Below are 24,152 nucleotides of genomic sequence, written 5' to 3'. Positions count from 1 at the left end.
TTAGCGCAGGATTAAATTAGACTCCTTTAATTCAGAAAATTAATCATCAGTAGTCAACCTTTGGTGACTAATATTGGAATTAAGATTCCTAGAAAGTGAGCATCCCCGAATAATAATCCTTTCTTGAGGATTTTGTGTTTGTTTGTTGGTAATTGATAAGATAACTAATCCAACTTATCCAACGGGACAAGAGATTATGAAGTCATTTGATTTTTATCTAATCTCTTTGGTTTTTTTTTTCTTGGGTCCAAACATAGGACTATATAAGTAGGCTTGTCCTTTTATTAAAGCACAAGATTTAAAACAAAATAATAGAAGGAAATTAATGGCAGCACACATTTTCGTAACAAACTTTGGGGAGCCATTAATTACATCTTAAATTTTGGATAACGATGAGCAATGTGGCATTGTTTGTGTTCGAACTTCCTTCGTATATCAACCACACAATACAATATGCCAGAGCAATTATTTTCCTGGTCGAGTAAATCCGATTTTCAATGCCCACCTCAACGTCATAAACCTTAAAGATTTTAGTCCAGATTCAGCCATTCAACGTTAGGTCAATATCTTAGTCCAGAGCTAATTTGGGTTCTAGAGCTAACCTCTATATATTGCTGGTTGAGAAGTTATTGAGCACTATATCGTTCTCAAAATATCAAAATGAGTGACACAATAAGTAAAGGTAGCTTTCTCCTTGCTCTGTTCGTGTCATTTTACTATCTTCAGATTGTCCATGTTTCTGCAATTAATTTGCCTGCGTACGATGTTATTGTAGCTAGTCGGCTGCCACAAAATTCCAGTTATTTATTGCGTGTTCATTGTCAATCTAAAGATAATGATATTGGGTTTCATGACCTACGTCCAAATGAAAGAATTAGATGGCACTTTCGGATGAATTATTGGCACACAACCAAATTTTGGTGTCACTTTTGGTGGGGAAATAAAGACACAAGTTTTGATGTTATGAGTTGGTCATTTGCTAGGCACCACTGTGGCAGGAATCCACTGGGAAACACTTGCTTCTGGGCAGCACAAGAAGATGGGTTCTATTTTGGAACAGCAGAAGATCCTCTCCCTGGGTATTTAGAAAAATTACGTGAATGGCCGCAATAATTGGTGCATTATTATGATGTGATTCAGAAAATCGTTTCACTAAATAAACAAATTATTACTTGATTATTCATTTTCGCTCAGATTCTTAACCAATTTTTATGCTTCATCATTTTATTTTATTTTTGGTTCTCTTTGGTTTAATAAAGGAGACGTAAAGCCTAATCACATAGAAATAAACATGAGCATGAGTTGCTTCCATTGAGTATTCTTGTCACTTCCATTGACCTGTTTATAATGTGCATTGTTCAAAATTTCAATTGGGTTTGACTAATGAATTTTGATTAATGTGAGTCAAGGAAACTCTCTGCCTTTGAGGAGGCCTCGTGACTTGTATGAAAACTTCCCAAGATTATGATGAAATTCAAAATCATTAGACAATAAGATTGATTTTGGTTACATGTTTTAGAAGAGTGGTCCTTGCATTTAGCAAATATAAACTCAGTAGAGGTCCCATCTGCAAGATCTAAAATACTTAGATTTTGATCAAAATTCATTTTCTTCGCAAAAGTCCTATCGAATGAGAGTTTGCATTCACTAATTGTGAGATCACTGTTTTTTACCATTGCCGACGCTTCATTTTTATCAATCTAATATTCTCATTCCGCCTAGATTTGACAATATTTTGAAGGGAATAGAAGTGAACATCCGCTATCATTAATCCCTTCTTGAGGGTTGTGTATGTTTGTTGATGATGAAGATATAAAGAAACATAACTGAAGCCTTTGAGATTTGTCCTATTTTAGCCATTCAACTTAGGATATATATCTAGAATAAATCTTATATACATTGAGAGTGTATACACAATTACAATTGGATGTACGATACATTTGTAAAATTTAAATTTCAAATTCAAATTTCAGATTATATGTCATGTATTCAATGATAAAAGTGTATACACTGTTTCAGTGTATAGAAAATTAATCCATAGATATTTATTAAGGACTTTTCTAACAAGTGATGTCGAAACACTTGTTAAAATACCAAAATTATAGATAACTTATCATATGAATGCACACACTCGTCAGTCAAACTCATTTATTAACATAACAAACAAAGATGACACCATTAATTTGGGTTCTTGATAGGATGTGAAATTGTCATCCAATTTATGTTTATTTTTCCTTTTATTTTAGCCAAATATTGTATTAATTCATGGATTCTACTTATATTTGGTTAATGGTACTAATTGTAGGAAAATAATCAAAATATGATTAAAATGAGTAATTTCCAGCTAATTTGGTGGTGGCACATTCAAGTCCAGATTCTCGGGATTTAGTGCACATGAGAAGCTTCCAAAAATGCATCAAGTAGTTAGCTACAAATTAGGATACTAGCGGGCCACTCCCAAGAAAAAAGAAAGCTGAGGAAGTTGACTTGTAATAGGGCTTTATTCTAAGAAGTTGATTGGTAGTAGAATACCAACCAATTAGGAGTCAAAGTAGGAAAGAAATCGTCAGACAATTTGTTTCCATCTTTTGTGTGGCTAGAGACGTGAGGGCATTGGACTTGGTCTTTACTTTCTCCTTTGGCCGACTGGGAAAGGACACAGGAGGGCAATTAGGAGTGGCAATTTTTGACACAACACGAACCTAACACGAAATTAATGGATTTGGATTTAGATTTTGAAAATTCGGGTCAGAATCGGCTCAGACCCGATGAACCCGAAAAAAACAGGTCAAAATCAGGTCACAATCGGGTTGACCCGCTAACCCATTTCTGAACACTAAATAGTAAATAACTAAATACCACTAGGTCCACTACACAATTGACAGTACACATTCACTTGATTCTTGACTTAACCGGCTTTAATTGGAGGCCCCAAGCTCATTCCTTTATGTCTAGGATCTGATCTTGATGTTTATATCCACTTGCTAAAGTAGCTTATTGGGGAGCTTCACATATCACTCCCAAATATCAGTAAATATCCTCCCTTAACCCTAAATCTTTCTTCCCTTTTTCTTCTAAACGGCAAAACCAGAAATGCGGCCGCCTTGCTCTCTTCTGTTCTACTCCATATCTCTGTGTGTGTGCGGGTGTAGAAAGCCTAAATTCTGCAAAGCAAACGAATTGGTCGGAAACTGGTGGCGCAAACTTACGATGTAGATAACGAAAGCCATGTAGAGGAGTATCTTGTTTCAGCAACTCCCACGACTCCTTCACCAGAGCTTCTTGCTTCTCGCTTAACACCATTCTTGGTCCTTAATTTTCTGAGCTGATTGTTAAATAGCTAGCCCCATCCTCTCCAGCTTTATATTGGCCTTTTGGGCAATACGGTGGGTTTAAATGTAATCTTCAGAAAGCTTTGATTGGATTATCTCTCGCATCTCAATTGGGATAAATTGATTTTTTTTTTAATTTCTGCAAAACTAGGCCTGTAGGGAGCTTGAAAACTCAATGACTGAAACTCCTTTGGTTTGTTGCCCAACTTTGACTAATTTCTTCTAACTGAATTTGTTTGACTTGTGTATAAGTTGAAGTTATTAGATTTGGATGGTGATGTATTACATTATTTCTACTCTTATGGTGTCTTATTTTAGCTTGGAATTGATTGTGTTAAGAATCACAATCAGCAAATCAGGAAATTAAAATTGAATTTCGGGTCATTTCAGGTCGACCCGCCAACCCGCCAACCTGAAATTTTCGGGTTCGGGTCAAGTATACTAACTTGTTTCAGGTTGGCGGGTCAGGTTCGAGTCAGCAAGTTTTTTATTATACCCATGTCTCAACCCAATTTAGACTCGATTGCCACCCCTAAGGACAATAGCTTTCATTTTTATTTTTTTCGTCTTTTACTTTTCCTTTTTGGCAACTTTTGGGGAGACAACAATTGTAAACTTCGAATAGCTTTTCCGCATGGCTTGTTCTCCGTCAATGGAGAACTGACTTCTTATTTCTAGTCAAGGGGACAACTGAAGATGTGGTTCAACAATAACTGTGAGATCTAAATTATTTTAACTGTTTCCTTCATTTATTGGTATTTGTATATTTTTTACTTTTAATTGTTATAGCTATTGTGTATGATTGAATAGATGCGTAATATTTAATTATTCACGTAGTTTATTTGCTAATTGGGGGTAGTTAAATCCGTAATTGTTTGATTACTTTCGTCCCAATAGCAACTGGCATAATTGAGTTTATGTCAAGAAAACATACAATCTAGTTTAAACAAATCCTCGTAGCGTGTTTGTTAGTTAGAGTTGGGCTTTTCTAATTCTTAATGCAATCTATAAATTAAATCCTACGGTTGTACCTAGAGTTATTTTTTGATTAGAGAAATAGTTAACGGTCATACCTTGACTATCGAAAAAGTAAGAAAAAACTGGTTGTTTATCGCGTGTATGACAGTTATAACCAATCTATTAATAAATGTTGGAATTATATTTGAATCGATGATTAGTTGCATGAACCATTTCTGAAGTGTATCCTTTGCTAGAGTTTCTCCAATTATTTCTCTCAATTAATTATTTTTCGTAGTTAATTTAGTTAGTTAGCAATTCATTAGCATTGAACTCTAAAACCCCCTGTTTGTCTTGACTTGAAAAGAAACGAATTTCTCTCAGTCCCTGAGGAGACGACTCTGCTTGCCACTGTGTACTAGTTAGTAATTTTGTCAATTAGTCAATTTTGGTATATTGAATTAAGTACACTCTTCGGAACCAGGGTGAATCAAGTAACTCATTGCACATCTAGAGTCCCTGCTCCAATACCTGGAATCGATTATTGGCTGCTTTAGGTGGTAGTTAGGTTTTTTATTATTATTGTACAGGTTCGGCACCTGTCAATTTTTGACGCCGTTGCTAGGGACTGGTACCTGATTAATTTATTTCTTTTTTAGTTCAACTTGTTTTTATTTTTTATTTTTTTTAATGGCTGCTAACATTCTGTATTTTGGTGATAGACTGGATTTTAGTCCTATGAAAGGAAATGAGGCTTGTGTTTTTTCTGATGATCAATATTCAGATTCATTGAGTTTTCTTATAGAAAAAATGGCTACTGCGATCTATGAAATTTGTTATGCCATGGATCATTCAACCGGTATGTATTTTGAATATCAAGATTACCTGAATGCCTACATGAATAAGTTTGGAGGTTTTTCACCCCAATCTCAAATGTGGTATGACCCTTACTCAAATGGGTATGATCAAGGATGGTGGGACAACTCCAACTTTAATTATACGCCAGAGTTAATCGATTTTTAACATCAATATCAACAGCAACAGTCATCATCCATATCAGATATGTCTCTTAAAGAAATGATTGAATTAATAGCTACTAACACATATCAATTTCAACAGGAGACACAAAGGATGATTAAAGAGATGGAAGATAGAAGGCGTGAAGATAGAAAGGATGAATTGATTTCTCCAATTTATGAAGAATTGCCCTCATAGACCATCAACGACCTTAAATGAGAGTACAATTATCATGATAAATGACATGGAACTGCAAGAGTCTCAAGAAGAAGAATCAAATGATGCAGTTAAAAAGGGAATTGAAGTACAAGAAATGGAACCCCAATATCAAATTGTTCAAGTGAATGAATCCAGTGAACAATCTCCAAATGCGGTGACATCTCCTCCATTCATTAACCAATATTTTCCTAACTCTTATTCTTTAATTCTTGTTAGTGAAATTGACTTTATTATACCAGAAGATTTTGAATTTCATGACAGGAATAAGTTGAGAGTCACGATGGCAAAATATCTCGAACCAATAAGTGCTCGTGATAGAAGAGTAAGTGAAGAATTAAGGTCATTATTTGTTAGTTTGACACCATCTACAAATCCATGGAAGACCATACCTCATGTGCTCAATGATTACTCTATTTACCGAGGGTTATCAGGACTATACAAAGGATGAAGTATCAAAACGAGCCACAAGATTTTATCCTCCATAAATAAATAGGTTAATGTCTAGCCAAAGACGTTAAAGAGGAGCGCTGCTTGGGAAGCAACCCAAGGCTCTTTGTTTTAGTTTTCTTATGTTTCTGAAGTTTTTGTTAAGTATTAGTTACATTTAGTGAGTTGTTGTTTTTGTGGCAGGAAACTAGCAGTTAGACGTGTCCACGCCAAGTGGTCACGCCTTAGGAAGAAAATTTTAATTTGGCGGTCAGAAGACTTTCTGATAGTTAGGCGTGCCTGCGTCAGGTGGTCACGCTTAAAAATCTTAATTTCCGTGGGTTGGTCAGAAGACTCGAGGGTAGTTAAGCGTGCCCATGCCAGATGGTCACGCTTAAAGATCTTAATTTCCGTGGATTGGTCAGAAGACTCAAGACAGTTAGGCGTGCCCACGTCTAACGTAGTGGTAAAAAAAAAAATTCTCCTTTCTTTTCTCATCCTTTTCCTTTCTTTCATTCTCTCTTCTTTTTCTTTCTTCTTTCTTTCTTTCTTCCATCCTTCTCCATCCGAACTCCACCACCGCCAGCCATCAACATACGTCGAGGTTCACAATCAATTGTCCCTCACCCGTAACTGTCCACGGCCCCCCAATTATTAGAAAAGTTTCGTTATCCCCATTACTTTTCTTTTATTCTTTATTTTACATTAGGGACAATGTAAGATTTAGGTGTGGGGGGATAACATATGATAGTATATTGGTATTTTATTGAAAAAGTGCAAGTGTAGTCATTTTTTTATTGGAATTTTTTGTTTGACTTTGTCGAATTTTATCCAATGTTTGCCTATCTTTGTACATATTTGTGATTATTCCTGATAAACGATGGATAGATGTCTCAAATTTTTCTATTGCTAAGATTTTACACTCTAAGGTGTTAAGTATGACATGGTTAAATCTAAGAGTATTTTTTTTGTGAATATTTGATATTTTGTGACCTTTGCACTTTTTAGTTAACTTTTCTAAGTATTGTGAATATTTGTCTAGTATTATTTTTATGCAAATTGGTTCAACTATTAATTTTAGTTCTCCATATTTAAGAAATAAAGCGGGTTTGTGTGATTTTTTAATTTTATTTTGGTGCTTATTTATGAATAGTATTCGGCTATACTCCGCTAGTATCACTGCCTAGTAATAGGAGGTGTTCACTACAAGTGTCGATTTTCGCGTTAAAAAGCGACGATGGGTATGAATATGCGATTTTTAAGCAATGATAGTTGAGTAACCGAATTCCTTCATTTGGCCAATGTCGGAATTCGCGTCAAAACGCTTAAATAGCTAAAGACCAAGCATTCCCCCTGGAAAAAAAATCAATCAAATGTGGGGATATTTTAGAAAAAAAAAATGTGTTAATAGTGAAAAATGTGGAAGTATTTGAATGAATTGTTAACCGGCTGATTCATGAATTTTAATGTTGAGATTTTGCTTAATTGTCGAACCATTTGCTTATGAATGCTAGTTGAATATTTTGTATTCTTAGATTAGTTAGTCATAAATTGAAAAAGTCCTTGATCTTGAAAGTTAACTGGAGAGATATATCTTAAAAATTGCCACTAATAATTGACATATGTTTTAATTGTATCTTGGCAATAGAAGATTTGAATAATAGCCATTGTTTGAATTTGATTGCTTAATTTGTTGTTCTCATGCTTGAGGACAAGCATGATTTAGGTGTGGAAAAAATTGATAGGATGTGAAATTGTCATCCAATTTATGTTTATTTTTCCTTTTATTTTAGTGAAATATTATTTTAATTGATGGATTCTACTTATATTTGGTTAATGGTGCTAATTGTAGGAAAATAATCAAAATATGATTAAAAGGGGCAATTTTCAGCTAATTTGGTGGTGGCACATTCAAGTCCAGATTCTCTGGATTTAGTGCACGTGAGTGATAGGTCATAATTTGTTGTTGAATTTCTAATTATTCTTCCCTTAATTTTAGCCAAATATTGTTTTAAATGTCGGATTCTATTTATATTTGATTAATGGTGCTAATTGTAGGAAAAGGAACAAAACGTGACAAAAAGGAACAATTTTCCAATTAATTTGATGGTGGCACGTTCGGAACCTGTTTTCAAGTCCGAATCAAATTCAAGGCAGTATTGGAGGAAGATTTTGAAGATTTTAATTTTAATTATTAGTCTTAGTATTGGATTAGGAAACTTGAAATATTATTTTTAGTAGTTTCCTTTTTATATTTTGGGAAACATATCTTATTATTAGTAGTTGAGGTTGACTAGGAAACCAAGAATAAAAAAAGCCAGATTCCCGCGTGATTAAGAGTTCAACCAACAACAATTTCGGTAGGGATTCTTTGGGGAGCATAAGACAGCCGTCACTGGTTCATCCTTGGGAGTTTTTCAACTGGGGCTTGCTTTCATTAGTTTTAGAGGAAAACCAATTGCAACCAGATTCCATGGAGTCTAGTGGAATTTCTTCTAGGATGCGTAGCTAAATCTCCATTTTCTAGTCAAGGGGACAATTGAAGATTTGGTCCAACAATAACTGTGAGATCTAAATTATTTTAACTGTTTCCTTCATTTATTGGTATTTGTATGTTTTCTGCTTTTAGTTGTTATAACTATCGTGTATGATTGAATAGATGCGCAATATTTAATTATTCACGTAAGCTATTTTGCTAATTAGGGGTAGTTGAATCCATAATTATTCAATTATCTCTGTCCCGGTAGCAACTAGCATAATTGAATTTATGTCAGAAAAACATACGATCTAATTTAAACAAACCCTCGTAGCGTGTTTGTTAGTTAGGATTGGGTTTTTCTAAATCTTAATACAAATCAGAAATTAAATCATATGGTTGTACCTAGGATTGTTTTCGGGTTAGAAAAATAATTAATGGTCGTACCTTGACTATCGAAAAAGTAAGAAAAAGCTGGTTGTTTATTGCGTGTATGACAGTTATAACCAATCTATTAATAAATATTAGAATTATATATGAATCGATGATCAGTGCATGAACCATTTCTGAAGTGTACCCTTGGCTAGAGTTTCTCCTATTATTTCTTCCAATTAATTATTTTTCGCATTTAATTTATTTAGTTAGCATTTAATCCTGAAACCCCCATTTGTCTTGACTCGAAAGGAAACGAACTTCTCCCCAGTCCCTGAGGAGACTACCCTACTTGTCACTGTCTACTAGTTAGTAAATTTTGTCAGTAATTAATTCTGGTATATCGGATTAAGCAAACTCTTCAAGAACATAATGAATCAAGTAACCCATTGCGCATCTAGGGTCCCTGTTCCAGTACCTAGAATTGATAATTGACAGTTTTCGGTGGTAGTTAGGTTTTATCATTATTATTGTACAGTCTCGGCACCTGTCAATAATAAGCTTCCAAAAATGCATCAAGTAGTTGGTTACAAATTAGGAAGCTAGCAAGCCATTCCCAAGAAAAAAGAAAGCTGAGGAAGTTGACTTGTAATAGGGCTTTATTCTAAGAAGTTGATTGGTATTAGAATACCAACCAATTAGGAGTCAAAGTAGGAAAAAAATCGTCAGACAATTTGTTTCCATCTTTTGTGTGGCTAGAGACGTGAGGGCATTGGACTTGGTCTTTACTTTCTCCTTTGGCCGACTGGGAAAGGACACAGGAGGACAATTGCTTTCATTTTTTTTTTCTCTTTTACTTTTCCTTTTTGGCGACTTTTGGGGAGACAACAATTGTAAGTTTCGAATAGCTTTTCCGCATGGCTTGTTCTCCATCAATGGAGAGCTGACTTCTTATTTCTAGTCAAGGGGATAACTGAAGATTTGGTTCAACAATAACTGTGAGATCTAAATTATTTTAACTGATTCCTTTATTTATTGGTATTTGTATTTTTTCTGCTTTTAATTGTTATAGCTATTGTGTATGATTGAATAGATGCGCAATATTTAATTATTCACGTAGTCTATTTACTAATTGGGGGTAGTTAAATCCGTAATTGTTTGATTACTTCCGTCTCGATAGCAACTGGCATAATTGTATTTATGTCAGGAAAACATACGATCTAATTTAAACAAACCCTCGTAGCGTGTTTGTTAGTTAGGGTTGGACTTCTCTAATTCTTAATGCAATCTAGAAATTAAATCCTACGGTCGTACCTAGGTTTTTTTCTTGATTAGAGAAATAGTTAACAGTCGTACCTTGACTATCGAAAAAGTAAGGAAAAGTTGGTTGTTTATTACGTGTATGATAGTTATAACCAATCTATTAATGAATGTTGGAATTATATTTGAATCGATGATCAGTTGCATGAACCATTTTTGCAGTGTATCCTTGGCTAAAGTTTCTCCAATTATTTCTCTCAATTAATTATTTTTCGCAATTAATTTATTTAGCTAGCAATTTATTAGCATTGAACTCTCAAACCCCCCGTTTGTATTAGTTTGAAAAGAAATGAATTTTTCCCAATCCCTGAGAAAACGATCCTACTTGCCACTGTCTACTAGTTAGTAATTTTGTCAATTAGTCAATTCTGGTATATCAGATTAAGCACACTCTTCGGAACTAGGACGAATCAAGTAACACATTGCATGTCTAGAGTTCCTGCTTCAGTACCTGGAATCGATTATTGGTTGCTTTAGGTGGTAGTTAGGTTTTTTATTATTATTGCACAGGCTCGGCACCGGTCAGTTCTACAACCAACCTCTATAAACTGCCAGTTGAAAAGCTATTGAGAACTATATTGTTCCGGAAATTCCAAAATGAGTGACATACGAATTAAAAGTAGTTTCTTTCTTGCTCTATTCGTATCATTGTACCATCTCCAGATCATCCATGTATTTGCAATTAATCTATTGCCTGAATATGAAGTTACCAAAGCTGGCGGGCTTCCAAATAATTCCAGTTATTTATTGCGCATTCATTGTCAATCTAAAGATGATGTTGGAAATCATGATCTACATACAATTGAGCAATTTAGTTGGCATTTTAACAATGAATTTTTGGTTCACAAACAAACTTTAGCGTCACTTGTGATCATTTGCCAAGCATCAATGTGGTAGACATCCACACTAGGAAATGAATGTCATTAGTTAGTAAAAGAAGATGGATTCAATTTTACAAAATGGGATTCTTTCCCACACCATATTGCAAAATTGCGAGATTGGCCACAATAGATGGTCAATTATCTTGATGTGATTCAAAAGACAGTTCCACTATATAAATAAATTTCTTCTAGATTACTTACTATTCCTTTAAATATACACACATCTTCCTTTCTTTATATCTAAACCTAGGATTAAAAGATGAATCAAACTGTTTGATACTTGAATTGAGTTCAACTTGGTAAGAATTCATTCGAATTTTGTTTGCCAACTAGTCAAGTTAAGAATGAACAGCATTTTGCATTTTATATTAAATAATATTCAAGTTAAGGATGAACTTCCTTTCTTTCAAACTCGATTCAGCAAATAAGCAAATCAAACTTGAACAAAATTTCAAACTCATTCAAATAATCAAACAAGTCGAACACCTTAACCATGTATTTGAATGTTTGAATGAGTTTGAAATTTTGTTCGAATTTGATTTGTTCATTTGCCAAACAGAGTTTGAAATACACCCCTACCTAAACCATGTAATCTAGACATGCTTCATTTTTTTAAATATACACATATCTTGTCTACCTTTCTTTACACCTAATTCATGTAATCTAGATGTGCTTCAATTTTTATTTCTCTCTTTTTGTGAAACGAAGGATGCTTAAATTGCATAGAAATTAAATGAGATGAGTTTTGCTATCTTAATTTTGTCAAAACAACTGTTCAAAAATCTTGTCTCCTGCCCAATAGCGATATTTTGCGGCCGGATTGCCGCCAGCACACTCATCAACATTTTATTTGACCCAGCCCTTGTTAAGAAAGTTGGACCGAAGAATTTTGCATCCTTGCTACACCCGATACGCTTCGTTCTTAAAGATATTGTATTAATGATTTCCATATAAAATCAGCTCTGGATCAAAACTTGAATATTTTTTATTCTTACCGTCAATTGCAACCAAGATGTACCTAGAATTGTCTAATGCATTGAGTCATCAGCTTCCATTGAACATTCTTATCAGTCCCTCCTAGCAAGTTTGCTCCAGAAAATAACAACGTGTTCAACTTGAAATGATAAAAAAAAAAAAACAAAAAAAGGGTTTGTCTCAATCCATGAAATACAACTGAGCATTCATTAAGATGGGATTCAGACATTAGTTTTTCAGAAAAATAAAGTAAAATAAAAAAATTAAATAAATGTAAAGGAGGACAATATATATATATTCACATGATAAATTTCGTAAAAATTAAATGTATTAAGGAATGCCTATTGGCACTTCTTAAATAAAAAAAAGACCCAATTGAAAGAACTAAAAAGTTGAAACTCCAATAATCACAAACTGTCCCAACTCCAAACCAAAAGGTCCCCACCTAATTTATGGTAAATGAAGCTCCAACGGCAAGTTCATATCGCTTTTTCAAATTAAATGACAGATTTTCAAAGACTAGTCTTGTAAGTGAACTATTCTTTTGCATGAGTATTATTTTCCACTAGAACATCTAAGTTCTCAAAATCAAGTTCAATTAGAATTTAGAAATCAAGGATTAAATATCAAGTTTTGGAAAGATGTTAAGGTTATAATAGGAAATTATGAGAGAAAAAATACAATTAATTATTGACAAATTTTTCTTCGTTTTTTGAGGGAAAAGAAAAATAATGAATTTGGATAAAGTTAGACGAAATTGATATATTTAATTACTAATACGTATTTTTGTCATCACTAGACCAATGTCCAATTGGACTTTCAACTCCAAAAAGTACGATGTTAATTCCTTGAGAATCACACGTCCAAAGACTTTCTTCTTTGTTTCTATGAAATAGACAAAAGGTGAAAACATTTTCACGACCACTTTTTTGCTAAAATTCACATTTACTCAACAATTCAGAAATATATAGAAAGTCCTATCTTACCAAATCCTCAAAATTAGCCTTCTATCACCCTCTTGGAGCCGTAGTTCTTCACTTCCTTGAACATCCCTCTTGGCGTGTGAAAATATTATATAGTAACTGCCACAGACAGGAAATTTCTGCAACGGTTGAATGAGATAGAGTCAATCCCTTGTAGTTTTTTAAACTTATCTCTTGTGGTTTTTTTAACTTATCTCTGGATTAGGTTCCAAATATTACCACGCGTTAAGGAAATCTTCCACTTACTTTTGCAAGACTTAAACGGCGTCACCACCCACAGATGATTGTATTTTAGCTATTACTCTATAGAGTTTGACTTTATTTTAATACATCTTTATTTTATCAAAAGAAAAAAGGAAAGTTTCAAGAAATTGACATATTTCTCATAGACTCTTTCCCACAACAGGTGTATACAAATTCGTCACCTCTGCCTATATAATGGCCATTGGATCAAGCAATAAACATGCTCCAAAACCACTAGTAAACTCTTTCTTGATTACTAATGTTAATTGTCATCAAATCTCATTTGTGTACTGAAAAAATTGATTAACGGTTTTCACTATTGTTGATCAAAATATGTATTCTTCCAATCCCTATGAGTCTCAAAGGCCACCAGCGCCCTCGGCACCACCAACACCACCGCCGGTGAAGGGCGTTCCGGTCATGCCCCAAAACTACAGTTATGGTGATAATTATAGGCCTCAAGCTCCAGGCCAGTTCCATGCTAATACACCGGGATCATGGTCTACCGGCCTTTGTGGCTGCTTTTCGGACGTATCAAATTGTAAGTTTAACCCATTCTCCAGAAACAATAGCAACTTTGATCCTTTATGTGTTGGATAATTACTACTTTAGTCTCCTTAGTTTTCTGATGTCAAGACATTGGTACAAGTACTGATCACAATTTAGTACATTTTCTTTTTGTATGACTTAGTTACCCTCTTAGGTTTTTATTTATTTATTTATTATGATTTCCAGAGTTAGCATGCAATTCAATTAATTGCCTTCTTGAACTATATTGACTTTCAAGCTACACGGAATAAAAAAAAAAAGTTCGATTTGAAATCCATCTAGGGATAAAACTGAAAACAAGCTGTATTTTAGTGCCATACAAATAAATAATTCTTTTGAAATTAATCATGAAAAGCTTATCATAGAATGAAATCTACTTTGTACACTGTTCTATAGCTGACGCATATATCTGTTCTCCAATTTGTTGCAGGTTGCATAACATGTTGGTGTCCCTGCATAACCTTTGGACAAATGGCAGAAATTGTAGACAAAGGAACAACTTGTAAGTTTGAAAATAACGAAAAATAAATTAAATTAATTTTAAAAATATTAATTACCATATATATATATATATATATTTTTTTTTTTTTCCAATTCCTATATACTACATAGGCCATACATAAATATTTAACTTGTACTATTGTGTGGCTGCAGCCTGTGGAACAAGTGGGGCACTTTATGGGTTACTAGCCTATCTTACCGGTTGTGCATGCATGTATTCTTGCTTCTACCGCTCTAAAATGAGGAGACAATATATGCTACCTAAAACCCCTTGTGGGGATTGCCTAGTTCATTTTTGTTGTGAAACCTGTGCCTTATGTCAAGAATATCGTGAGCTCAAAATTCGTGGATTCGACATGCCAATTGGTAATAATCAAGATATGTGAGTTTATTTTATTGTGAAATTTTTATTGGTTAATATTTTAATTTTATTTCCTTTTCGTGAAATTTTTTAGGTTGGCAAGGAAATGTGGAGAAACAAAATGGTGGAGTGACAACTGCACCAAATTTCCAAGGAGGAATGAACCGATGAAGGCACCATGAAACAGTTGTGTCCTGTCTATCTATCATAAGTTCCCGAAAAGTTGGAAAGACAGTAGTACTTTTGACTTATGTAGAGATTATCAGCTGAATAAAAGTCTTACAATTTTTGTTGGATGGAAAACTTTGATGTTGAATATTGTTTGTAATGGATTAATTTTTCTACGCCATAGACAGTTTCTTATTCCTTCCACAACTCATATATTTGGAAATGACAACGTAAGAGAAAAATGGAAGTCAACTAATGATAGACAAAGCATACTCCAGAATAAGATCATTTTATTGCTAAATCTTCCCAATAGGTTATCTCCGTCAAGCCTTCTACTAAAAGCTAGTGACTAGAATATGTCTGTACATGAGTTTCTTTCTAACTCAAAGTGGCCAAACTAGAAAGCTTTCTTATACCCCAAAGTTATCTTTCTTTGTTTCCTTAGAAAGATGCATTCCTAGATTGGAGTTAGATTAGATTTCCAAGTGTTTTCTCATAGATCACAAGCAAATTTTGACTTCAGCTTGTCTCGACCGAAGTTTAGCAACAAGGCTAGTTGCATGTCCGATTTTTCACCGCAAATCCAAAGAACCCAACATCCTAATCACAATGATTTGATTTTCTCCACCTGCATATTCTGGATTACCCGCAGCACATCAACATTGAGCCTGACCCAATTGTTTCGTAAAAATCACCAATTCAACATTCGAGTTTTAAGATTTATCCGCGGGAACTGAACTAATTTTATTTTACCCAGCATGTCTCTGCAGTGCATTTGTATTTTTTTATTTTTTTGTAGTAAGAGAAAGGATAAAGAAATTAGAATCTAGAGCCTCTAATTGGTGAGACAATACATTTGTATTGTTATTAAGTCGTCAATTGTAAATTTTAATGTAAGAGTTTTTTTTTTTTTTTCCCTGGTCAGATAATGATTTGAGAGTTTGAATGCACTCTTTCGTGAGTTGTGCTTGTGGGTCGCACATGTTGAGTCTAGCAGAACTGGCCCGAAGTGGCATAGTGTTGAGTCTTGACCCAATTTAAAATTCAATGACTGGAACATGTAGCCCAACATGAACCTAGAAAGAAAACATTTTTGTATCACTAGTCCTATACTTTCTGGTAAAGGTACATAAAGTAAAGGGATAATATCAGAAACCTCCCCTGACATTTCTCTTAATATTACATGACACTCTTAAAATTTTACAAATATTACTTTCCTCTCTTACTTTTGTTATTTATGTAACAAAATTTTTAAAACCATTAAACTACCCTTTTACTTGCTAAATAAAAATATTCCTAAACCACTTTGTTTATTTCAAGAAAACCATTACCTATCAAACAATCTCTGCTAGTAGTACCACATCATAACGCTGTAGCGATATTTGAAAAATAAAAAAGATATTTGTAAAGAAATACACTTGCACCAATTTAACTCTATACGCTCAAAACTGATTTCTTATAAACTTTATATTTTTTTAACTTTTTCTCAACTAGTGTCCAAACCTTTTAAATTGTACTGATTATTATAAAAATTAACTCAAAATAAATAAATAAATCATATCCCACTCTATCACAATCACAAAAAGTAAAAGATAAATAAATTCATTTTATTATAATTTATAAATAAAATATTGCATAGTCATCAAAAAATTGAGTAAGAGAGAATATTGGAGAAAATAGAAAGAGAAGAAAGTGACTTTTGTTTCTTTTTTAAAAATTTTTGAGTTTCATTTATTGATATGCAAATTATATATCAAGTGAGAGTTAATATAATCTTTTTACAATTATTAGGGGAGGTATGTGATATTTTTATAACCTTATGTGCCGAGTGATATTAGGAGAAACCTCAATGGAGGTTTCTGATATTATCCCTAAAATAAAGGTTTTATATTACAGTATGAAACTATTTTTAGGTAGAATATTCAGGTTTATCTCGGGAGCAAACCTTAGAAAACTCATTTACTGTTTTGAGATTATGTTTGTATATATTTATGCTTAACTAAGTTTTATCTTGGGAGTTGCTAGTTAAGAAGTTGTTGAGAACCATATCGTTTCCTAAAATTTCGAAATGAGTTAAAAGTAGTTTTCCCTTACTCTATTTGTATCGTTTTGCCATATCCAGACTGTTTAATTTTTCTTGCAAATCCTGTGCCGACATATGAAGGTAACCTAGTTAGAGGGCTTCCAAATAATTCCGACTTGTTTCGCATTCAATGTCAAGTGTCAATCGGGCTAGGAAGAAGATTATGGATACCATGATTTACATCAAAATGATCCATTTAGGTGGAACTTTAAGGTGCATTACTTGTATATATCTAAATTTAACTGCCACTTTTGTTGTGGCTCCAATGATACAAGATTTGATGTCATAAATTATTTAATGGCCATGCACTATTGTGGTGGGAATTCATTAAGAAATACATGCTATTGGTTAGTAAAAGAAAATGGATTCTATATATTTTGTAAAGTGAGACGCTTCTCTTTCGCAGGATTTATTAAAGTTGTGAGATTGGCCTGCAATAGTTGATGAATTATCTTTGAAAATAATTACACCAAATAAACAATTCATTTTTTCTTGATTATTCACCATTCCTTTGGAGTTATACCTACTTTAGTCCTTTTTTTTACACTAAATCTTGTAATCTAGATATGCTTCATTTTTTATTATTTTTTGTTTCTTTTACAAAGAAGGCTTAAAGCCTAATTACATAAAAATAAGACGATGTACAATTCAGGGACAAATATTGACAGACTTCATCTTTATGATTGGATGACAAAGCAATCCCAAATTGCACGCTCTTATTTTTGCCAAACAACTAGAAAGGAGTTACCTTTGTCTAAACTAGTGGTTTAATTTGCACTCTCAATTATCAGTAAGCAAATCCCTAATCTTTGTAAAGTGTTTTGAAACTCAAACCGGGCTAGGCAATTCAACTGGCTGAACCGGAAACTAGTTTTTTTGTGTTCAAGTCTTCTGAACAAATCGAATAGCAGAGAATCAGGTCGATTAGTCTAACTCGAAAAAATTAGGGGAAAAAAATGAGAAAACAGATTTCTTTATTGTTTTTTTAATGCATTTGTTTTCTTTTTGAAGTTTTCTATAGATTTCCCTTAACTTGAGCTTGATACTCCAAAACTTTATGGCATTTTTTATTAATATTAGGATAATTTGGACAACTATAAGTACACCAATGAATACTTTTTTAATTTCAAGTACAACTTAATTACTATATTTTATCACTTACGTGTTGTGCGTTTAGTTATAAACTGACCAATTTTCATTTAAAACCTAAAAACATCATAAGAGATTATTTTTTTTTATGTTGTTTGTTGATATATGAAATTAAAAAATATTTGTAACATCATTATTTTGTCATCCAGTTCCCCATTTTTTGGCCCCAATGCAATCAATCAAACTCATTGATTCCTAACTCTTAAATCTGATCGAGTTATTACCTAGTACGAGTTTCAAAATACTGATGCCTCTAATTGTCACTCACAATTATATCATAAAAAAATATATGCACTAACTCAATAGACATAAACAATATATATAGACACTAAACAAACAACGTACACAACAAGTTTAATGTAGACGCTAACACAGTGTTTGCATGTTGATGTTTTAATATCTACATTTAGTTATTAATTTGTATATCTGTTGTGCTTGTTCATGCGTCAATGCCATGCAATAATACCTGACAAATGCAAATAAACCCAATCCCCCCAACAATGACCATGGCCTGCAAGAATAGTTGCCCATCCAGTTTCGTATCATTTCAAGAACCTGAATATCCACCAGCCCTCTTCATCTCGAACCATACCACCATCCCCTTCAGACCCAGGTTGCCAATAGCATACCTATTAACATTTAATTTGACCCAAACCTAACCAAGAAAGTTCCACCCCGAGGACGACCGACTAGACCCGATATGCTTCGCACTTAGTTTGAAACTCCATCAGTAGTTTCATTTTCGACCAATTCTGGATCTTAAAGTGAATCTTTTGTCTCGGTCAATCATAAGTTAGCTCATGAAGATGCACGAAAAGTTGTTTCGTACACGAACTGTTTTAAGCTTCCGTGAACAATCTAATCACTCCTTAATTCCTATATTGTGAGTTTGCTCCACAAAATAATGTCGTGGTCCATCCACTCCCTTATTGGTAATTCGTTTTTGGACTTTTTCAGATTCAATTTCACAAATTTATCCCAAGATTAACGATGAGTTAACAAATGATTTTTAATGAGTCAAACACTATAAAAAAGAAAAGCAAAGGAGAAGCTGCCTAAATCAAGGCCTATATGGATCCCACCGTAGGTTCTACTTTTATGTATACGAAATAGATGCCTAAGAAAAAAAACTTTAACATATAAAACAATTGACAAAAAAACAAAAAACAAAAAAGCAAAGCACATAACTAGTAGAATCATTAATTCTCAAATTGGAGGAGGAGAAGGATTAAAAGAACAATACATAATTGTAATCAATTTGGCTTTTTAAAATTAGATTAAAATGGCCGACTTATTTACCAATACATACTATTGTTACCACTAGACAAATATGTAATTCGAATTTAACTTTTTCCTATAAAAAAAAATATATGTTTCTTTCCTTGGACATTAAGGCTCTAATTGTACTAAAATGTGACGGATTTCAAATTTTATGGAATAAAGTAGCTATATTTAAAGATTGAGGGCTAAAGTAGAAATATGTCTATACTTGAGGATCAAAGTGAAATTTATCCCTATAAAATAATCTGGATTCCGAGTCAAATATTAAGAGATTAGGACGCGTGAAGGAACGTTTCAAGAAATTGACCCATTTCCTCAATTCTCATAGACTCTTTCCGACAATCCGTGTATACAAATACGTGCACCTCTACCTATATAATGGCCATTGCATCAAGCATCAAAACTACTCAAAAATCACTAACAATACATTGTCTTGCCATCTTCATTATCTTCAATATCTCCTTTTGTACTTATAATTAACATTCTTCATCAGTGTTGATCAAAATATGTTCTCTTCCAAACCCAATGAGTTTCAAAAGTCTCCAGTGCCCTCTGCACCAACACCGCCGCCGGAAACAGCTAGTCAGCCGCCAGTAACGGGCGTTCCGGTCATGCCCCCGAGCTACAGTTATACTGATAATTATAAGCCTCAAGCTGCAGCCCATTTCCATGCTAATACAACTGGTTCATGGTCTACTGGCCTTTGTGACTGCTTTTCCGACGTCCCAAATTGTAAGTTTCATATATTCACAAAAAAAGAACTGCAACTTTGATCCTTTATATGTTGGATTGTTGCTACTTTCTTCTCCTAAGTTTTCTTGTATCAAGACATTAGTCGAAGTACTGATCACATTATGGTTTTTTTTTTTTTTTTTTTTTTGGTGTAAGTTTGAAGTAGTTACTCCCCTAGATTTATTTAACTTTCAAGCTGTGTAGAATAAGAAAATTCGAATTGAAACGCATCTAGAGTTCAAACTGAAAACAAACGCTATGCGAGTACCAGACAAATGGATAATTAATTTGAAATTAGATCATGAAAAGCTAAATTGTAGGAGAATAAATTAATTACCATGTAGACATCAAACTGAAAAGAAACAATATGCGAGTATCATAAAAATAAATTGTTCTTTTGAGATTAGACCATGGAAAGCTAAATTTTGGGAGAATAAAATTGAATTACTTCCTACACTTTACGATATCTTACACATTTTTGTTCTCTAATTTGCTGCAGGTTGCATGACATGCTGGTGTCCGTGCATAACCTTTGGACAAATTGCAGAAATTGTAGATGAAGGGTCAACTTGTAAGTTTGAAAAACAAAGAATGAAATAAATTTTTCACAGAAATTATAATTTGCATATATGACATTGGCTATATGTAAATTTATAACTTGTGATTTTGGGTGGCTGCAGCCTGTGGAGCAAGTGGGGCACTTTATGGCTTATTAGCCTATTTTACTGGCTGTGCATGCATATATTCTTGCTTCTACCGTACCAAACTGAGGCAGCAATACATGTTACCTGAAAGCCCTTGTGGGGATTGCCTAGTCCATTTTTGTTGTGATTCTTGTGCCTTGTGTCAAGAGTATCGTGAGCTCAAAAATCGTGGATTCGACATGTCAATTGGTAAAGTTATATGTAATACTTTATCCTTATTATGAAGTTATATTTGGGGAATGTTTCTTATTTTATTTGCTTCTTGTGAAATTTTTAGGTTGGCAAGGAAATGTGGCGAAGCAAAATGGTGGAGTGACAAGTGCACCAAATTTTCAAGGAGGAATGAACCGATAGGGACATAAAACAGTTGCATGTCCCGTTTATCATATGTTGTGAAGACGTTGGATAAACAGTACTTGGCTTTTGTAGAGATTATTTGTTGAATAAGAAGTCTTACAAGTTTTGTAGGAAGAATCCCTTTGATGTTGGGTATTGTTTGTTATGAAGTGATATTCCATTTTTTTTTTCAAGCTCTCGAGTTCAGCTTGAAACTTCTCAAAGTTCTTTTTTCTTTTTTTGCTTTCGGTTCCTTTTAGAGAATCTTTGAATTATTATTTTTTAGAGTTTTTGTAAAAAAAATATACTATAGCGATTTGGTGTATGTGATTTGATGTATGTGAAATAAAAAAGTGATTGAAAAATATGTTCATAAAAAACGTAAAAATTTATTAAAAAAAAAAAGGCTAGCATTAGGTAGCGTTATCAAACAAGCCCGAACTCTTATGAAGCCCGAACTCTTATGATGCCCTCTAGCTCAAGAATAAACTATTCTTCAAACATTCTCTGTGAAATGACTAAAGCAGATATAGAATAAGCCAAATAACATAGGTAAGCGGATTTTACTAGTTTGTAATGTGCATTGTTCAAAATATTAATTGGGTTACTAATGAAATTTCACTCAATTTTAATTAATGAAACTTTTTGCCTCTTGAGATTGAACTTGAACTGCTTTTAGTTGAACTGACAGATCAAGCCACTTATATTTCACAAATATAACAATTTACTGAAGTAGGACTAAATTGGATATTTGCTAAAATTCTAAGGTATTCTACATTGTGTTTTAGTTGTTTAGACATATACAATAGCCAAAAAATTAAAAGAAAACTGTAGAATTTTACTCTTACTTTACTTTTCCAGTATTTCTCCTACTCGACCAGAATAATTAATGTTTCTCGATGATTTTGTGTTTGTTGTTGATAATCCTTTTTGAGTATTATGTGTTTGTTTTTGAATAGTTGATAAGATAAATAGTCTAACTTGTCCTTCATCATGGGATTAATCATTTCCAATGGACGTATAATCACGGGAAGGGAGCTTATGAAATCATCCTAATTATCTTTTTTTTTGGCCCAAAACATTGGATTATGTTAAATTAGTGAAAATCAAATTTTAAGTAGGTTTAACCTTATTTTTAGCGTACAAGATTTAGAATAAAAATGAAGAAATTTAGTGGCAACATATATAGTAACATAATTCAGATGGAGCAAATATACACTAGTACGGTTAGATGCATAACATAAAATTTGAATTTGAATTTTAAATTCAAATTATAATTATTTATCATGTACCCAATCTCGACAATATATACTCAGTCAATATATAAAAAATTAATGGCGTTTTTTATTTTATGCCAAGCGCATGAAATAAAAGGATGAAGCAACCGTAAAATTCAAATATTGTCATCTATCTTGAATTTAAAAAAGTTCTGCCTTTCATAAAATAAATATATTTGTAGATCTCAAGCTCTTAGATGAGGATGACCAATGTGGCCTTGTACGTTTAAAAACTTTCTATGCATCTCGTGCCAACAAAATGCTCGAGCAATTATTTTCCTAATCGACTAAATCCGACTCAATTGTCCACGCCAACCTCATAACCGGAAACTTCATGATTTTTCCACCATTGAGTAGAATATAGATAGTTCATTTAATAATGATAAACGAAGACAGTGCTATTAATTTGGGATCTCAAGTTGACCTCCATAAATCCCTAGTTAGATAAGAAATTAATGGAACTATACCGTTTCTTAAACTTCCAAAATGAGTGACACAAGAAATAGATATAGCTTTCACCTCCCTCTCCTTGTATCCTTGTTTTTATCTCCAGATTGTTCGTGTTTTTGCAGCTTTTGAGCCATATGAGGTTATTATAGTTAGCGGGCTTCCAAACAATTCCAATTTACTTCGCATTCGTTGTCAATCTAAGAATGATGATCTTGGATATCATGATCTCCATCTCAATGAACGATTTAGCTCGCACTTTTACATGAATTATTTTCAAACAACTAAACTTTGGTGTCACTTTTGGTGGGTTCTAAAAGGGTTCTAAAGATACTAGTTTTGATGTTATGAATCATTCATTTACCAGGCATCTCTGTAATAAGAATCATAAACAAAACACATGTTATTGGGTAGCGAAAAAAGATTGATTCTGTTTTGAAAAACGGGACAATGCTTGCCCTGTGGATTTACAAAAGCCGCGAGATTGGCACCAATAATCGGTGCACTATCCAGATGTAATTCCAATATATCAAATAGGCAATGTCATTCCTTGGTCATTCATTTTTTTTTGGTTCACAATAAATCTGCAACTGTTACTTGAGAATAAACTCTGAGTAAACTCCGTCTCGTGTAATAGTCTGTTAATTACACGGAGGGGTAAGACGCAATCGATAAGCCCTATGCTACCGACAGACGTTTCAAGAGAGATACGAATTCGAGTTGGCAGGAAAGCATCACACCAAAATCATCTTTTTTCTTTACACCAAAATCATGCAATCTACATATGTTTCATCCCCTCTTAATAATGGGGTTGAGGCCTTGCAATTTCCATTTCTCGCAGATTCTTGGCCAGGATTAAAACCAACGTATGAACGAACGAGATGAGGACACACAATCAACTTAAAGTGAGCCTCCAAAACTGTATTGTTTGGGCATTAAAAAAGGAAAACAGAATATATTGGAAAACAAGGAATGCCGTTTGTATTCCGTTTTGCTTTGAGCATAAAGTTCCTTTTTTTTGTGAATTTGATTAAAGATTATAAGAGCACCCAAATTTCTCAGAAATAATGGGGCAAAAAATTTGAGTTTCACTTCTGTGAGATATCTCTCTCTTTCTCCTTCCTTTTCTCCTCCTTCCCTTTCTCCATTGGAGTGATTAAGAATAGAAAAGAGAATCAAAGAAAAGGTTGGTCAGAATCATTTGGCGAAAGTGTTATAGTTATAATCAAACAATTATCCAACTTGGAATCTGACTCCAGCTTGCCTAAGTCTAAAGTCCCAAACAACCTGCATACCCAGAGCCTAAAGCTTTATTGCAATCCACCACCTCTTGCCAGCAATATTTAATTCGACCCAACCCTCT

At 33.5% G+C, this 24,152-nt stretch overlaps 2 protein-coding genes across 2 annotated transcripts; both read left to right on the top strand.

Moving 5' to 3' along the window:
• Positions 1-13,446: 13,446 nt before the first annotated feature.
• LOC113753958 (protein PLANT CADMIUM RESISTANCE 2-like) lies at positions 13,447-14,926 on the top strand. The gene is made up of 4 exons (XM_027298238.1): positions 13,447-13,742; positions 14,181-14,252; positions 14,405-14,617; positions 14,707-14,926. The coding sequence occupies exons 1-4, from the start codon at positions 13,535-13,537 to the stop codon at positions 14,781-14,783; spliced, it is 570 nt and encodes a 189-aa protein (XP_027154039.1). The 5' UTR covers positions 13,447-13,534; the 3' UTR covers positions 14,784-14,926.
• A 4,970-nt stretch (positions 14,927-19,896) lies between these two features.
• Positions 19,897-21,088, top strand: LOC113754353 (protein PLANT CADMIUM RESISTANCE 2-like). The gene is made up of 4 exons (XM_027298743.1): positions 19,897-20,025; positions 20,525-20,596; positions 20,706-20,918; positions 21,007-21,088. Exons 1-4 carry the CDS (start codon positions 19,905-19,907, stop codon positions 21,081-21,083), a joined length of 483 nt encoding a protein of 160 aa, XP_027154544.1. The 5' UTR covers positions 19,897-19,904; the 3' UTR covers positions 21,084-21,088.
• The last annotated feature ends 3,064 nt before the right edge of the window (positions 21,089-24,152 follow it).

Source organism: Coffea eugenioides, chromosome 11, assembly GCF_003713205.1.
Source record: "Coffea eugenioides isolate CCC68of chromosome 11, Ceug_1.0, whole genome shotgun sequence".
NCBI lineage: Eukaryota > Viridiplantae > Streptophyta > Magnoliopsida > Gentianales > Rubiaceae > Coffea > Coffea eugenioides.
Note: the sequence above shows the minus strand (reverse complement) of the source record. Positions and strands in the feature narration are given on the sequence as shown.

What these genes read in the sequence shown, in the direction of transcription:
- LOC113753958 (XM_027298238.1), top strand. Translation starts at nt 13,535, where the DNA reads ATGTATTCTTCCAATCCCTATGAGTCTCAAAGGCCACCAGCGCCCTCG. An exon ending in TGTAGACAAAGGAACAACTT is followed by an intron (nt 14,253 to 14,404) that starts GTAAGTTTGAAA and finishes GTGTGGCTGCAG; the next exon opens with CCTGTGGAACAAGTGGGGCA. An exon ending in TGGATTCGACATGCCAATTG is followed by an intron (nt 14,618 to 14,706) that starts GTAATAATCAAG and finishes GAAATTTTTTAG; the next exon opens with GTTGGCAAGGAAATGTGGAG.
- LOC113754353 (XM_027298743.1), top strand. Translation starts at nt 19,905, where the DNA reads ATGCCCCCGAGCTACAGTTATACTGATAATTATAAGCCTCAAGCTGCA. An exon ending in CTTTTCCGACGTCCCAAATT is followed by an intron (nt 20,026 to 20,524) that starts GTAAGTTTCATA and finishes AATTTGCTGCAG; the next exon opens with GTTGCATGACATGCTGGTGT. An exon ending in TGTAGATGAAGGGTCAACTT is followed by an intron (nt 20,597 to 20,705) that starts GTAAGTTTGAAA and finishes GGGTGGCTGCAG; the next exon opens with CCTGTGGAGCAAGTGGGGCA.